Genomic DNA, 17,183 nt, shown 5'->3' with positions numbered 1-17,183 from the left:
AGATGTTAGGCAAGCCTTGGAGGAAGTATAATCCCTCCAAGGGCCAGCGAACGAGGAAGTTTGAAGTACGATCGCCTTGTTGTCATCAAGTCTTGTATGAATTCATTCGAACGCGACTCTCGTATATTATCTTATACTTAGCTGTAAGAGGAATCGAGGATTTTAAAAAATCATTGACGATTTGCATTAATACCCCATACTTCGTCGTTCGTACATGGGCAAACGTCTCCATCCGTGATGGATCATTGATGGGCCCCTCGATGGCTCTATGATGATTATCACCAACCAGGTTTTACACGCGGATCACATCATAGATTTCATGATGGCCCATGCATAGTGGATCCACTGATGGCCCATGCATAGTGGATCCACTGATGGCCCATTCATAGTGGATCCACTGATGGCCCATAAAGGATCAAGTGAGGGGAATTCTATCATAGGCCCACTGACGCTGGGCCCCATACAAATGCACTTGAGCAGCAAAGTACAAATCCATGAGAGTAACTGTCTCAGGTTTTTAGCTCACCTCTTAGCAGAGGTGAGCTTATCCCATACCGTGGCGTCCGTCGTCCGTCGTCGTCGTCGTCGTCGTCGTCGTCGTCGTCGTCGTCCGTCGTCGTCCGTCGTCCGTTAGCAGGGCACGTTTCGTAACTGTTAGAGCTATTGAGTTGAAACTTGGTACACATGTACCCTTATGTAATGACACCTTGGAGACCAAGTTTCGGTCCGATTCGTTTCATGGTTTGGCCACCAGGGGGCCAAATGTTAAAAGTGAAAATATGCAATATCTCCCTTAATAGTAGTCGGGAAATTTTGAAAAAAATATGGTAGGTACTTCTAGCAAAGGTGCATCATATATCCTCCGGGTTTTTGATTTGACCTCCTTTTCAAGGTCACAGAGGTCAAATGGTGTAAATCGGCCGTTAGGATGTAACGATGGCACGTTTCTAAACTGCAATGACTATTGATACCAAATTTGGTACACATTTACCCCTTAGTCAGGTGATCTCAGGGACCAAAGTTTGGTCCAATATGATTCACCACTTGACCACCAGGGGGCAAAATCTAAAAACCTTAAAAATGTGATTATTCCTTAACTTCTTGCCCGATTGCCACCAATTTGATATCATGGGTACATCTAACCACGATACAGTATATGTCACACATGTTTTTAATTTGACCTTCTTGTCAAGGTCACAGAGGTCAAATGGCATAAATTCGCCGTCAGGCCGTAACTATGGCACGTTTCTTAACTGCAATGACTATTGATCACAAATTAAGTACACATGTACCCCTTGGTCAGGTGATCTCAGGTACTGAAGTTTGGTGCGATCTGATTTGCCGTTTGGCCTGCAGGGAGGGGGCCAAATCCTAAATTCTTCAAAATGCCATTATTGCTAGTAATGACTTGCCCGATTGGCACCAATTTTATATCATAGGTAGATCTAATTCTAACAACCATTCAATGTGTCACCCGGGTCTTCTTTGATTTGACCTACTTTTCAAGGTCACAGAGGTCGAATGTACTGTAAATTGGCCATTTTGGGGAAATTGTAATTGCTTGGACCTACATCAAACCTAACACTACATGACACAATACCATGCTCTTTATCCATCTTTCCTCCACATGAGGTGAGCACAATGGCCCTGGCCATTTCATTCTGGATAATAAGAATAGTTCACCACTTCCACGACAAGTTCGTTGTATGTTCTTTGTAATTCTTTTGCGTTTATGATCTGCTTGGGAGTTTAAAACAAGATGATGAATGACTAATAAATACTGTCACAGCCCAGCTGCAAACAGCCCAATGATCATAGGCCTCGGATTTTTCAAATCAAGCTCATCATTTTCTGCCCGAGTGATCAAAGTGCTGCCGGTATTTATAGTTTTTATGATGATTGTGAAATGTTTACACTCGTCCAGCTGCCGCTCAATCATTGTTCGTTATTGGTGGGAATGAGGGTTGGGAAGATAGATAGGAAAGGTCATGTAGGGAAGATGGGCCTACGAAAAACACTTTTTGACCATGTGAGGAATGCCCAAAGGCTTTTTAATACATGGAGATCAAACTCCATCCCAACTGACAACACTCATCGAATAAAAATAACAGAGTTTGGATGGAGTTATAATTAGTATGTACCTGTCTATCGGGTGCATGATTTTGTTGGCTGCTCAAACGTTTTAAGAGCATAATACCAGGCCAATTATGCCTGCAGCGTATAAAATAGAACCGGGGATGTCCGATAAGAAAATGCCGCATCACCTGCGGTCTGCGGTCTGCGGCATCACCTGCGGTCTGCGGTCTGCGGCATCACCTGCAGTCTGCGGTCTGCGGCATCACCTGCAGTCTGCGGTCTGCGGCATCACCTGCAGTCTGCGGTCTGCGGCATCACCTGCCGTCTGCGGTCTGCGGCATCACCTGCAGTCTGCGGTCTGCGGCATCACCTGCAGTCTGCGGTCTGCGGCATCACCTGCCGTCTGCGGTCTGCGGCATCACCTGCAGTCTGCGGTCTGCCGCATCACCTGCCGTCTGCGGTCTGCGGCATCACCTGCGGTCTGCGGTCTGCGGCATCACCTGCTGTCTGCGGTCTGCGGCATCACCTGCAGTCTGCGGTCTGCGGCATCACCTGCGGTCTGCGGTCTGCGGCATCACCTGCAGTCTGCGGTCTGCGGCATCACCTGCGGTCTGCGGTCTGCGGCATCACCTGCGGTCTGCGGTCTGCGGCATCACCTGCCGTCTGCGGTCTGCGGCATCACCTGCCGTCTGCGGTCTGCGGCATCACCTGCCGTCTGCGGTCTGCGGCATCACCTGCGGTCTGCGGTCTGCGGCATCACCTGCCGTCTGCGGTCTGCGGCATCACCTGCGGTCTGCGGTCTGCGGCATCACCTGCGGTCTGCGGTCTGCGGCATCACCTGCAGTCTGCGGTCTGCGGCATCACCTGCGGTCTGCGGTCTGCGGCATCACCTGCGGTCTGCGGTCTGCGGCATCACCTGCCGTCTGCGGTCTGCGGCATCACCTGCCGTCTGCGGTCTGCGGCATCACCTGCCGTCTGCGGTCTGCGGCATCACCTGCCGTCTGCGGTCTGCGGCATCACCTGCAGTCTGCGGTCTGCGGCATCACCTGCGGTCTGCGGTCTGCGGCATCACCTGCGGTCTGCGGTCTGCGGCATCACCTGCCGTCTGCGGTCTGCGGCATCACCTGCCGTCTGCGGTCTGCGGCATCACCTGCCGTCTGCGGTCTGCGGCATCACCTGCAGTCTGCGGTCTGCCGCATCACCTGCCGTCTGCGGTCTGCGGCATCACCTGCGGTCTGCGGTCTGCGGCATCACCTAAGGTCTGCGGTCTGCGGCATCACCTGCAGTCTGCGGTCTGCGGCATCACCTGCGGTCTGCGGTCTGCGGCATCACCTGCAGTCTGCGGTCTGCCGCATCACCTGCCGTCTGCGGTCTGCGGCATCACCTGCGGTCTGCGGTCTGCGGCATCACCTGCCGTCTGCGGTCTGCGGCATCACCTGCTGTCTGCGGTCTGCGGCATCACCTAAGGTCTGCGGTCTGCGGCATCACCTGCTGTCTGCGGTCTGCGGCATCACCTGCTGTCTGCGGTCTGCGGCATCACCTGCAGTCTGCGGTCTGCGGCATCACCTAAGGTCTGCGGTCTGCGGCATCACCTGCGGTCTGCGGTCTGCGGCATCACCTAAGGTCTGCGGTCTGCGGCATCACCTGCCGTCTGCGGTCTGCGGCATCACCTGCGGTCTGCGGTCTGCGGCATCACCTGCTGTCTGCGGTCTGCGGCATCACCTAAGGTCTGCGGTCTGCGGCATCACCTGCGGTCTGCGGTCTGCGGCATCACCTGCCGTCTGCGGTCTGCGGCATCACCTGCCGTCTGCGGTCTGCGGCATCACCTGCCGTCTGCGGTCTGCGGCATCACCTGCCGTCTGCGGTCTGCCGCATCACCTGCCGTCTGCGGTCTGCCGCATCACCTGCCGTCTGCGGTCTGCGGCATCACCTGCCGTCTGCGGTCTGCGGCATCACCTGCAGTCTGCGGTCTGCGGCATCACCTGCAGTCTGCGGTCTGCGGCATCACCTGCCGTCTGCGGTCTGCGGCATCACCTGCCGTCTGCGGTCTGCGGCATCACCTGCGGTCTGCGGTCTGCGGCATCACCTGCTGTCTGCGGTCTGCGGCATCACCTGCCGTCTGCGGTCTGCGGCATCACCTGCCGTCTGCGGTCTGCGGCATCACCTGCGGTCTGCGGTCTGCGGCATCACCTGCTGTCTGCGGTCTGCGGCATCACCTGCCGTCTGCAAACGGTACATCAGTCAAAGATTTGTCTCAAAGTAAACAATGATTTTTATTTGTTGAATTACATGAATCAAAGAAGTGTAAGTGCGTCTGTGTCTTTGGTTGTGCGTTACTGTAAGTTTCAAATCAAAACATTTCTATGTTATTCATGAATTACATCACAGTTAAAAGAATTCAGGCCTTGCCCAATACACGGTCTATTTTCTTTTAACAAAGCCTACTCGCAACTAAATTCTTACTGTGATAGGATTTAGACTGAGACACAATTGAAGAAGAATGCTGGCACCATTTGAAGCACAAACGTCAATGTGACTCAACATTGATTGTGTGAAGACTGACTTTATATCAGATTTCACGATCAGATCAACATGTTCGCAAATTGTCCACTGAATGGACATGACGTACCCGTACAGTTAGAAAGGACCAGATAAGCGAACAGCGCCCCTGATTTTCTCAGGGTGACCCTTGAACACAATCATACATATTGCACTGTATGATTCATTAGAAAGTAATCCATGAAATTCACAGAATCCAACAAGAGGCTACACTGACATATGTGCATCATCTGTGGATAAGCTAGATAGATTTGTTACTTGTGATATTGCACAGCCGGTAACTTGTGTTTGAAACCACACAACACCATACGATAAATCATCAAACTTCTTTTATCATATCAAAATGTCCGCCTGTTTATGATTGATCGGATATGATGTTATACACACAGTTATACACCTTTGTTTCTTATCACTGATGCTCAGCTGCAAATTCTTCATGTTTGTCATACCGTACACTACACCATTCTTGCTCATTATGACACACTACACCACCAGACGTCCACCCAATTACCTCACACTTCCAAACAGGAAGACTAGTATACACCTTTCTAGAAATGGGGCGCTGAGTGACCGAAATAGTGATGTCATAAGGGGATACTAGGCCTTATGGTGGATGGACAAAGGAGATAGTCATGGTTGACCAACACACTTGAATGCCTTTGATGACGGACAAGGGGGAAAAAGTCAGTTCCAATGCAAGCCACCAAATTCGGGAAGCATGTATACAAGGGATTAAAACATTGTGTTTGTTTACAAGTCACAGCCCAGTTAAAGCTGAACTGCATGCACAAAACCAGAGCACCCCGTGCGGCAATAGTAAGACATTCAAACGACCGAAAGGTCCTTCTGAATACGGCCTGAAACATGATAGACCTCAAATGCTTCGATGCGCTTGATTTCACAAACCAGCAAGCCGTGGGACGATGCGGACCTTCGCAGAGAATTCTGGGAGGAAAAAAATAAAAAGGTCCTCTCATCGGGGACTCGAACTCGAGACCTCTGGTTTTATTTACCAACGCTCTTATCCTCAAGGCCACTAGGCTGCCTGTCGTTTCATACCCCTTTATAGAATGTTCTGGTTCGTCTCTCAAAAATAAAGCATAATCGCCATTCATATAAGATATATTTGCTGGCAGCAATTCACAAGAAAGCCCCTTTAGCTCAGACGGTTATAGCGTTCGTATTCTGAGCCCGTGTTCCCGGGTTCGAATCCCTGGAGAAGATTTTGATTTTTTTCTCTTCCATAATTCTCCGAGACTCTCCGCATCGTCCTGTGGCTTGCTGGTTTGTGAAATCAAGCGCATAAAAGCATTGGAGGTCTATCATGTTTCAGGCCGTATTCAGAAGGACCTTTCGATCGTTTGAATTTCTTACTATTGCCGCATGGGACGCTCTGGTTTTGTGCATGCAAATCAGCTTTAAAGGGATGACACGTAGTGATCACGCAAACGGGAGGGGGGGGGGATTGTAACACAGTTCATGTCATAGAATGTAAAGGTTCAGGGGTAAAATAACAATAGAGTGCTTAATCAAGAGATCGTCAAGCGAAGACTGCATAAGCGCTTATGGTGACACCATCTTCTTGTAAAGTAGGTCTATACTGTAAGAAAGTAGTCATCGCTTTCGTAGCGTTGACGTGACAATCTCTTGAACTCTCTATTGTTTCAAGTTTCAAGTACACTCGCCATTACAATGATGATTAGAAGGGTTCATGTTAGGAGCTGGGATGTAGATAAGGAAGATGGGGGGGGGGGGTCGAATTTGTAGTTGTCAGATGACCAGTATGCGCAGTTAGGGACCTGGTTTGTGGTTAGCGACCTAGATTGTGTTCGGGGATGGTAATATTCCTCATACAAACATGAGTACCTTCCAGATATAGTCAGACAGGAGAGACCTCTATCAGCAATTTTGTGTGACTCAATCTGACCGAACTGGCTAGAGCCTCTTATCTCCCTTTACGGAGTTGTCAAGTTGTGTTCCTCTCAGCTGATTTCTGCATCATATCATTACCTATTTCTGAAAAACTTTCATTAAGGGGTACGTCGTTCGTATTCGTGAGGTCAGGAATATAGAAATGTAGTTATACTCAGCGCGGCAGTGAAGTTCTTATGCATGGAGCTTTACTGAAACTTGCTATGTACATGTAATGTATTGGAGTTTGTTTACCTGTCCACACAACGGCAATGTTGATATTTATACTACATATTGACGCAATCATATTTTTTAATTCAACTTCAAACTTCTTATTCTAAACCAACGGCGCAAACCTTTTAGATTTTTCTTTGACGAGGGAATATGGTCGGATAAATGGTGCGTAGTTTCCACTCTAGTAGAGGCGGATCAGGCCGATCATCGTTATCGTCAGCACGTACCGCCCGTTTTCTAAATCAGAGCAAGAATGTCTCATCTGGGGGCAGTTGGCCTGCTGTGAGCGGTGATTTGGTCTTAATGACTGACGGTATAGTACCAGTCAACTTCGGTTAGGTTGTGCTTCCCCTGTTGATGCGTTGGAAGCATTATAGAGCGAATCGGCAGGCTTCGCAACACCTACGAACGACGAAATAAGAACTACGATAGCCTGTCGTGTCATGATCACTTTCACAAATCGTTCTCTTTTACTAGTTTTGCTTTCGTTCGAAGAAAGAAGTAAGTGCTTGCAAGGTTCTCTCTCAAGATGAATGCAAGGCTACTGCCACCAAATGTGCCTTTGAGAGAGAGAGAGAGAAAAAACTTGCTAAAAAAAACTCGTTGTCATTCTAGTCCAGTCTTGGATATTCAATCAGTCCTTTTTTAATCTATTATACAACCATATAATGGTACCTTGAATAATATATGAGAGGACAACCATAGATTGTGAAATACTTCTAATGTAACAACTTTCGTCATCATTATTGGTATGACGTGTCTCACTTTATGGTCGCCTTCACTGCAAGGCGTACCTGCTTCCAGAACTGATCCCGTTCTCGTTCCAGTGTCGTAAACCGCGTCCCAGTTTCCGGCCACCGGAAGCACGGACACTGCAATCGCTTCATCTCCTTGGGCAGCTCACTTGTCTTCTTCCCGTGAAGCACGAACACGCACTTCATGATGTTCTCCACACCGCTCTTCTCGGCCATCTCCGGCCAATGGTTCGCCAAGAATTGGTCGTTGACGAGGACGAGGAAGGCGTTGACCTGGGAACTGAAGTCTTTGACTTGCTTCCACAGCGGAATAACTTCCGGGCCTGCCGGGAACTGGAGAGTGATTTTCATTGGATGGTTGAATAACTGGTCCTCTAGGTACTTGTTCACCCACTCCAGCAGGTATCTTTCGTAGATGTCGTGGATTATATACGCGCCGGTTTTGCCCTGCCTCAACGAATTCCTGCACAGTGCTGGGTTAAGGAGAGGGCCACTTTCGGTTGGCTGTTCCGCATCCTGCTCTTCGTCATTCGGCATGGACGCAACTCGCCTTTCGAGAAGCCAGTGCTTCAGGTTAATCCGATTGCAATAGACGATTAGTATTACCAGAGTCACAATCAGGAGAAAACCAACGGTGGAAATCAATGCAACCAGTGGCATATATTGGCTGCACTGCCACCAATACGGATCATAGTCCATCACCAACGTTCCGTACATTAATTTCGGACTTTCACAATAAACGTTATCACGGTCATGCACGGCTGATCCTTGCGCACTTTGCAACCAACGGGAAAAGCCTGCATGCTTGCAGCTGCAAGCCAGCGAATTCCCCATCAACGTTACGTCTAATGTGCTGTCCATTGCCTCAAATACATGTTCGTCTATGTAAACAATTTTGTTGTTGTCCATAAACAGTTGGCCAAATTCGCCAATTTTTGGTAGCAAAGATTGCTCGATATGGGTGAGTCGATTATGGCTAAGCCATAGCTCCTTCAAATGTGTCAGGTCCTTTGCCATCACTAATAAATTATTAGTAAGGCGAGTATCACCGAGGTATAATCCTTTCAGTGACTCCCTCTGATCATAGAAAAGAGTTCTGATGTCCGAATCTTCCAAGTTCGTCAGGTCTACCCCAGATAATTCGAGTAATTTTAAGTTCTTCAGTCCAGCGAAAATCTTTGGTTCAAGGTTCAGGTATTTACTGAAAGCCAATACATTTTCAAATAAAAACAGTTTTTCTAATTTCTTGAGGTGTCTGAATGCATAATCATCGAGTCGTAATAATTCATTCCTGCCCAAGTATAACGATGTAAGGTTTTCAACTGGTTTAAATATCCCTTTCGGAATATATGCGATCTTGTTGGAGGTTAAACCAAGTTCTTCCAAACTATGAAGCCCACTAAACGCCAGAGGATGTAAGTTGTGTATGCGATTATATCTCAGTTGAAGGATTTTGAGCTTTGACAGACCATGAAACGTACGATTCCTAATATGATTGATTTTGTTTCTTTCTAGATTTAGAAGCTTGAGATTGCCCATATGCACAAATATTCTACCTGACAAAGAAGAAATATTGTTATAACTCAGTTCTAGGCTTCTCAGATGTGTAAGACCTGAAAAGATGTCTCCGCCAACAGTTGAAATGTCATTTCTGCTCACATCGAGTGTAGCTAGACGTTTAAGATTTGTGAATGTTCCAGCTGCGATATTCATTACACCACAATTGGAAAAACATAATTCCATCAAGTTGGTGTTGTTGATGAAGCAGGACGCATTTAGACTCACTGGTTCCATTGGCGCACAGTCTAAGACGTTGATGACAACAATTTCATTCCCAATTGCTCGGATCGCCTGTAGTATTATACTGAATCGTCCATCCTGACATTCGAGTTTCGTTCCTTCCGCAGCTTTGGTGACTTTACATTGAGGCGGTACGTCAGGGGGTAAAGCAGTACCGGTACCAAGGTCATTATCACTCCCCGTTCCCGGCAGTCGGCGAACATGTAGATCAGTGCAGGGAATGATGCACAGCAACACAAAACACAAGGCTAGTTCTTGGCGATGAATCTGAAGAATCGAAGAAAGAACTTTTTATTAATGGATGTAGATCTCTCCAAACCCGTAGCCTTCAGATATTTCGTGAAAAAACTGGTCTTATCTTTATTTGACCATGTTCATTTAGGCGTATCGACCACCCATCGGGCTCGGTGTTGTCAAGATTTTCCCCGATAACCACTCGATAAAACTGTAATAGGAATAAGTAAGGCTAAGGAGCGAGCGGGCTTTGTTTAAACTTTTAACAAAACAATAGACCGTGTATTGGGGCTAGGCCTTAATCATTTTAGCTTCGATGGGATTTTAGGCCGAGTTGCGAGCGGGCTTTGTTGAAAGACAATAGACCGTGTATTGGGCTGGGCCTTAATTATTTTAGCTTCGATGCGATTTTAGGTCGAGGTGCGAGCGGGCTTTCTTTAAAGACAATAGACCGTGTATTGGGCTAGGCCTGAATTCATTTAACTGTGAGGCAAGGGGCAAATTAACGTAATGAATATCTTACCGCCATTCTACCATTGATTGAATCTTTGGATGTCCTTCTTGTTTCAACTTTGTCAGCAGACTGATGATGCGTCCGCGATAGGCTGCCCCTGTCCTGTTCATGACTATATCGGGTTGGCAGACACTGATGTTATTGTCATGCATTCGATACATGTCTCAGCCTTAGCGGAAGCATTGGAGGAAATGTGATAAAAGACACTTAGGAAAGTCTTCGCGACCTGTTAACGTGGAAAGCATCAAGTCCCAATCGGGAAGTGCATGGCAAGAGCGCAACCCATGATGTTGTGTGAGCAACTAGTAAATCAATGGTCATGTCTCGTTTGAGTGGATAATTCAAATATCATGAATCTGAGTAACGAACAAAATGCTGTGAGTTGTGATATACGTGTACGTAGCGTTTACATCCTGGTACTTAACGTATGAAGAGCTCAGATATTCATATTTCCCGATAGATCGATTTAGGTTGAGTATATACATATATGGAGACCTTCAAGCCAAAACAGACAGAATGAATAAGTTGATAGTTATTAGACTTCCACTTTGACCACTTTACATTACACTCCATCTAATGGCCCAATGGAGAGAACGAGTTGACCACTTTACATTACACTCCATCTAATGGCCCAATGGAGAGAACGAGAGAAAAGTTATACCAGACGTTTGTAACTCACTCTTTCTAAGTTCTTGGATATTCAAGCATTCCTGTTATCGAACGTTTTGTACAACCCTATAATGGTACATTTGTTAATATATAAGAGGGCCACCTTTCTTATACGCCTTTTTGCCATCTTATGGCTCCTCGATGCGAAGTATTTCTAATGTAACAACTTTCGTCATCATTATTGGAATGACGTGTCTCACTTAATGGTCGCCTTCACTGCAAGGCGTACCTGCTTCCAGAACTGATCCCGTTCTCGTTCCAGTGTCGTAAACCGCGTCCCAGTTTCCGGCCACCGGAAGCACGGACACTGCAATCGCTTCATCTCCTTGGGCAGCTCACTTGTCTTCTTCCCGTGAAGCACGAACACACACTTCATGATGTTCTCCACACCGCTCTTCTCGGCAATCTCCGGCCAATGGTTCGCCAAGAATTGGTCGTTGACGAGGACGAGGAAGGCGTTGACCTGGGAACTGAAGTCTTTGACTTGCTTCCACAGCGGAATAACTTCCGGGCCTGCCGGGAACTGGAGAGTGATTTTCATTGGATGGTTGAATAACTGGTCCTCTAGGTACTTGTTCACCCACTCCAGCAGGTGTCTTTCGTAGATGTCGTGGATTATATACGCGCCGGTTTTGCCCTGCCTCAACGCATTCCTGCACAGAACTGGGTTAAGGAGAGGGCCACTTTCGGTTGGCTGTTCCGCATCCTGCTCTTCGTCATTCGGCATGGACGCAACTCGCCTTTCGAGAAGCCAGTGCTTCAGGTTAATCCGATTGCAATAGACGATTAGTATTACCAGAGTCACAATCAGGAGAAAACCAACGGTGGAAATCAATGCAACCAGTGGCATATATTGGCTGCACTGCCACCAATACGGATCATAGTCCATCACCCTCGTTTCAGACAAGTCAATCGGACTTCTACACATCAACTGATCACGGTCCTTCACTATAGCACCTCCAACACTTTGCAACCAACGGGAAAAGCGGGCATGTTTGCAGCTACAGTCTAGCGGATTTCTCCTCAACGTAACCGACTCCTTTTGCATTCCCTCAAACGCATCTCCGTCAATGTAACTGATCTTATTGTTGTTAAGCTCGAGCGAACCATTCCTAGCTACCTTTGGTAACGAGTCTTGCTTGATGTAGAGAAGGTCGTTATTACCCAACCGAAGCCTCTCCACATGTGTAAGGTTCTTTAACATTTCTAACAAACGGTTAGTGAGGCGGGTATCCCGGAGATCTAAATGTCTCAAAGACGCCCTCTGATCCGTGAATAAATCACTAGGATCACTGTCCTCCCAAGGTGTCATACTTATCCCATTTAGTTCGAGGTGCCTGAGATTTCTTAGTCCGGCAAAAACCCTCGGTTCTATTATAACGATCGATCCCATGTTGCTTAAACCTAGAAATAGGTTCTCTAACCTCCTAAGGTCTTTGAATGAATAGTCTTTTAACCATAAGTCAGGATTCCTGGCCAAAAATAGCGATGTCAGGTTTTCAACTGTCTTAAAGGTCTCCTTCTGAAAAAATTGTATGTCATTGTTGCTTAAGTCCAGAACATCCAAGCTGTGAAGTCCACTGAACGCATCCTGATCAATTTGACGTATTATATTCGATTTCAGTGAAAGTTTCTTCAGCTTCGCCAGGCCCTTAAACGCACTACGTTCAATCCTCACGATGCGGTTGTTGGCAACGCTGAGATATGTTAGCTTCCTCAAATTCACAAATGTCTCTGTTGTTAAATCCGAGATAAGGTTGTCACCAAGTTCTAATGTTTTGAGATGACGAAGCCCCGCAAGCATGTCGGTGGTGACCGTGGACATCATATTTGAGTGCAAACCTAGTGTATTCAGGTGTCGAAGCGCGAGGAAAGCACCATGTGCGATAGTCACCACACCACAATTCAACAAAACTATGTCAGTCAGGTTGGTGTTGCTGGAAAAACATGATGCATTTAGACTCACTGGTGTTATTGGCAAGCAGAATCCGACTCTGATGACAACCAGGTCATTACCAATTCCTCGCATGGTTTGAAGAATTTCACTGAATGGAAGAGCGTTGCAGTCGAGGGTCGTTCCTTCAGTAGTTTTGGTGACCGTACACTGCACTGGTAGCCCAGGAAAGAAAGCGGTCCTGCGGTCGCTGCTTTCATTCATTCTCGGAGGGTCATGGGCGTGTAGGTCAGTACAGAGGAAGATGCACTGTAGGAAAGCCACCAGGATCAGTCCTTCACGACACACCTGGAAAACAAAGAGTCATGGAACAATTCGTTCTGCGTTTGGAAGAACATTAGGCCTGAAGGAATTCGCCTACATAGCCAGCTTTATGGAGACAAGGCATTCGAACAGCTCCGCAGAACAGTTGACTTTATCAACAGACCTGGAGTGAATGTCCAGCGAACGAAAAGACGAAAAAGAAGTATCCATTCCCCAGGCGAAAGGCGAATCTACAATGCCGTGATAATCACCGCACTACTCTCAGGTGCCGAGACATGGGGAACCACATACCTGCAGATGAAAGGTTTGCAAAAGACACTGCCTTCATTGGATCGTTGGGATGCCCGTTGCAGAACAGTTAAGGAGAGGACACATTCACCGGCCTCGATCATGTTGATGAAATGGCGCCTAAGGCGTTTACGTTTTCAAATGAAACGTGGCACTGTTCACTTTTCACGCGTGACATGAAGAACGAACAAATCATTTAGAAAGAGTGGGCTACATACGATTCACGAGGTCACCAATCGTGTTTTCACCATCATTCCCACCTCCTCCCCCTCGCTAGCTACACCCCTGCTTACGAGCGACGAAGTATTGAGTACGAATGTGTGTGGTGTCATCAAATCCTGTTCGAATTCTACGTGGCACTCGTAAACCATCACTTACATACGTACTTAGTTTAAGTAGGAATTTATACTTCGTCGTTCGTAGCTCTTCGTAAGGCTTGCGGAACCTTCTATCATCTTACCGCCATGTCTCAATCCTTCTCGGTAGGTATTCTTTCAGATATGACAACAAACTGGTTCTGTGTATATGACGAGCAGAAATATGAGTAGTCAGGTATAGTTTCATTATCAGTGATAACCCAGGCATGCCGTCACGAGTTCATTTATCTCACTCCTTAGGCCAGTATAGGCCGAAGTGGTCAGGAAACAATTACGGTCGCGTTTTTTGCCATCAGCTGATAATAAGTCAGCATTTTGTCACGCATTCAGTACATGCCTCACATAAAATGATAGCCATCGAACATTTCTAAGAAGTTGTAAATGAGTTATAGTGACTTTATCATGAGAAGAGTTCTTTAGAAAAAGACGAGAGCAGATAAAATGTTTCTGTCGAGATTGAATAAATATCAGAGATCATGGAATCAGATATGTTGGATCATATCCAGAAGGATATAGGGAGTATATGTATATGACGTCACGTGGTGTATATTTGGCGCATGGCGACCTTGTATGCAACAGATTTAATCGTAACCTCACGAGAACTTATTTCCAAGCGAAATCTTTTTCCTGTCGTTCCAATTTTTGTCAAATAAAATACTAAAGATACTGAGTCGAAATTCAAAACTGAACTTCGTGAAAAAAACTGTAGTTGACAAATCCTCACCGTACATGCTCTGACAAGATTAATCCCGAATGTTAATCAAGTGCGATGTCTTGAGAATGCATTTTCCACTTCATTAGACCTTTCAATCGACTCGCAGTTCTTAGTTGCTTTCGTTACGATGGAGTAACAAAGCGAATAAGGAACGACTCAAATATATCGTGAAGTCAATTTACTCCAAATGCTTTCCACAATTAGGAGATAAGACTCCCTGTGCAGTAGGCCGCGACATTTTCGGGCATTTTTACTTTCGCGGATTCGCAAAATCGGAAAATATTATCATTGATGAGAGAAATCGAAGAGGAAATGTCACTTTTCGCCAAACTAAAACCGTTAAAAAGTGCATAATGCTCTAATAGAAGAAACATCATCAGTCCAAAAAGTGTTTTGTCTTTGAAAATTTTTCAGAATTTTGATCTTATGAAAAAAATTACCTCTGAAGGATGAACAAATTTCCAAGTCAAAAATTTTTTTTTTCACTTCTTTTTTTCTGCTCAAAATGAAGAAACATCATCAGTCCCAAATGTGTTTTTGTTTTCGAAAATTTTTCAGAATTTTGAACTGATGAAATAAGTTCAACAATTTTGGCGGGAAAACCTAATCATGCATTTTGTTCCCGGATTTTCAACTTCACTATACACGCGACCACCCCGGTAACGCGACCATTCAACGTCGGTCCCATGAGTGTCATGTTACCGGGGTTCCACTGTACACTCGATTTGCGTCACACATTTTGAGACGCTCCCTTGATACAAACGAGTCAGACGGTGCTAATTATTGTTTCAGGTCGGACGTTTAACGACAAGTTGCACGCACTTTATTGACTGCTGCCACGAACTACTTGATTACAATTTGATTTGACGTTTTCACAATTGCGACCTGTTATTTTTGTACCGATACTCCCAATAGGTTTGAGATACGATCAAGAAGTTAAGCTACGATTGTTATTGTTCAGTATTATACTTCTCTATTTCCTTCGTTTCTGCCAAGTGGTTATACCAGTGAAATCATGTTTTAAAGGGAGACTATAGACACTGACAAACCATGCTGTCGCCCGGCTAGATAAAGTTACTTTATTAATACGCCAGATGTCACCACTTCCAGTTAACCCAATTCAGATCTCAGCAAACCTCGTACACAGGACCTGTTACGAAGCAATCAAAACTATATAACGACAGAGAAATTGGAAGCTGTGCTACTTCACCTTATCTAGCACTAGGTACTAAATTCTGACAATAAAGGGCTTTTAGAATATCAGACGGTCGTCTCCAATTCAATGGCTACACGAACGCCATCTGATGAGTGATCGGGGCGGAGGGGAGAAGCGACTGTCAATGAAAGTTCATCCTTTTGAAGAGAAACCGCAGCAAAATTTGTAGAGAGTTGTAAAAAGTGGTCGTGTAATATATCTACACCGCAGGAGAAATTTAGTAAAAAAAACCCCTTGTGAAGTAAGGTGCTGAGAAGCTTACGACGATGCGGATAGCGGGGGCGAATCCTACATATTCCATTCCTTATCATAATCCAGCCACGGCATGTATCATGGGCCAAATTCAGAATATTTTAACTGGAGCATATCTCAACACCTCCCAATTTTACTTGCCCCGATCATTTCCCGAGAGGCCCGGCCTACTTATACAGCAAAAGCAATCCGGCTTAATAAGGTTTCCTTAAATCATTCATCCCGAATCTAAAATGGTAATGACCTACCATGGGGAAATAACCAGCAATGTTTTCACCAATCTGGCCAGATTGGTAACTTTTGAGAGAAGCTTGAATAAGTAATATGATCCTTTGAGGTAAGACACCGTTACAATTGTGAAATCGACACGTTATTGCAAGCCGTACGGTATGATTGCAGGAATACATTTGGTTATTCAGCCCCTTACCGCCCAGTGAAAGAATCCAAACCTCGCCAAATACACGGTCTATTGTCTTTGAACAAAGCCCGCTCACACCGAGGCCTAAATTCCCATCGTAGCTAAAAGAATTGAGATCGAGCCCAATACACGGTCTATTGTCTTTAAAGAAAGCCCGCTCGCACCTCGGCCTAAATTCCCATCGCAGCTAAAAGAATTCAGGCCTAGCCCAATACACGGTCTATTGTCTTTAAACAAAGCCCGCTCGCACCTAGGCCTAAAATCCCATCGCAGCTAAAAGAATTCAGGCCTAGCCCAATACACGGTCTATTGTCTTTAAACAAAGCCCGCTCGCACCTAGGCCTAAATCCCATCGCAGCTAAAAGAATTCAGGCCTAATCTAATACACCGTCTATTGTCTTTAAACAAAGCCCGCTCGCACTTTGGCCTAAATTTCCATTGTCCTACTCTCTTATTGTCAGGGCAAAACTTGATAATAACGACACCAACAAGACAAATCAGTAGTTGTGACAGGAAGCTAATTGCTAATAGCTAATTGCTGCATGAGACTGATAGTGATTCGTTGTAATTGAAGTCTTAATTTGGTTTGAAAAAAGTGTTTGTTCAGCGAGTCATTATTTTCTGCCTTTATGACGCCATGTTGTAGTTTTTATACTGTTTACATTAGAATCAAAAACCAGCAATCATTATTTAATAGCGTCAGCTTCCACGATAAAACAGCCAAATCACAAAAACACAAAGGATAAATGTGGTAGGTTTCCCACGTTTGTTTGCTCTGGCATAGACACGGGATATAAGGATCCTCAATTTGAGCTCTTATTCGAAAACCTGTGAAGAGCTAGGAATTTTAGTTCCTTAAAAGTCACGCCGGTTTATCCAGAAATACAGGGTTTACATCTCATTCGGTTGACTGTGAAGAGCAAGGGATTTCAGTTCCTAGAAATACA

General features: G+C 45.8%; 1 protein-coding gene across 1 annotated transcript; it reads right to left on the bottom strand.

Moving 5' to 3' along the window:
- Positions 1-7,259: 7,259 nt before the first annotated feature.
- On the bottom strand, positions 7,260-10,138 carry LOC135500363 (carboxypeptidase N subunit 2-like). The gene is made up of 2 exons (XM_064791794.1): positions 10,093-10,138; positions 7,260-9,602 (listed from the first exon to the last, which is right to left on the bottom strand). The coding sequence occupies exons 1-2, from the start codon at positions 10,096-10,098 to the stop codon at positions 7,542-7,544; spliced, it is 2,067 nt and encodes a 688-aa protein (XP_064647864.1). The 5' UTR covers positions 10,099-10,138; the 3' UTR covers positions 7,260-7,541.
- Positions 10,139-17,183: the final 7,045 nt, after the last annotated feature.

This window comes from Lineus longissimus, chromosome 16 (genome assembly GCF_910592395.1).
Source record: "Lineus longissimus chromosome 16, tnLinLong1.2, whole genome shotgun sequence".
NCBI classification, from domain to species: domain Eukaryota; kingdom Metazoa; phylum Nemertea; class Pilidiophora; order Heteronemertea; family Lineidae; genus Lineus; species Lineus longissimus.
The sequence above is the reverse complement of the archived record's forward strand: the minus strand, read 5'-3'. Positions and strand labels throughout refer to the sequence as shown.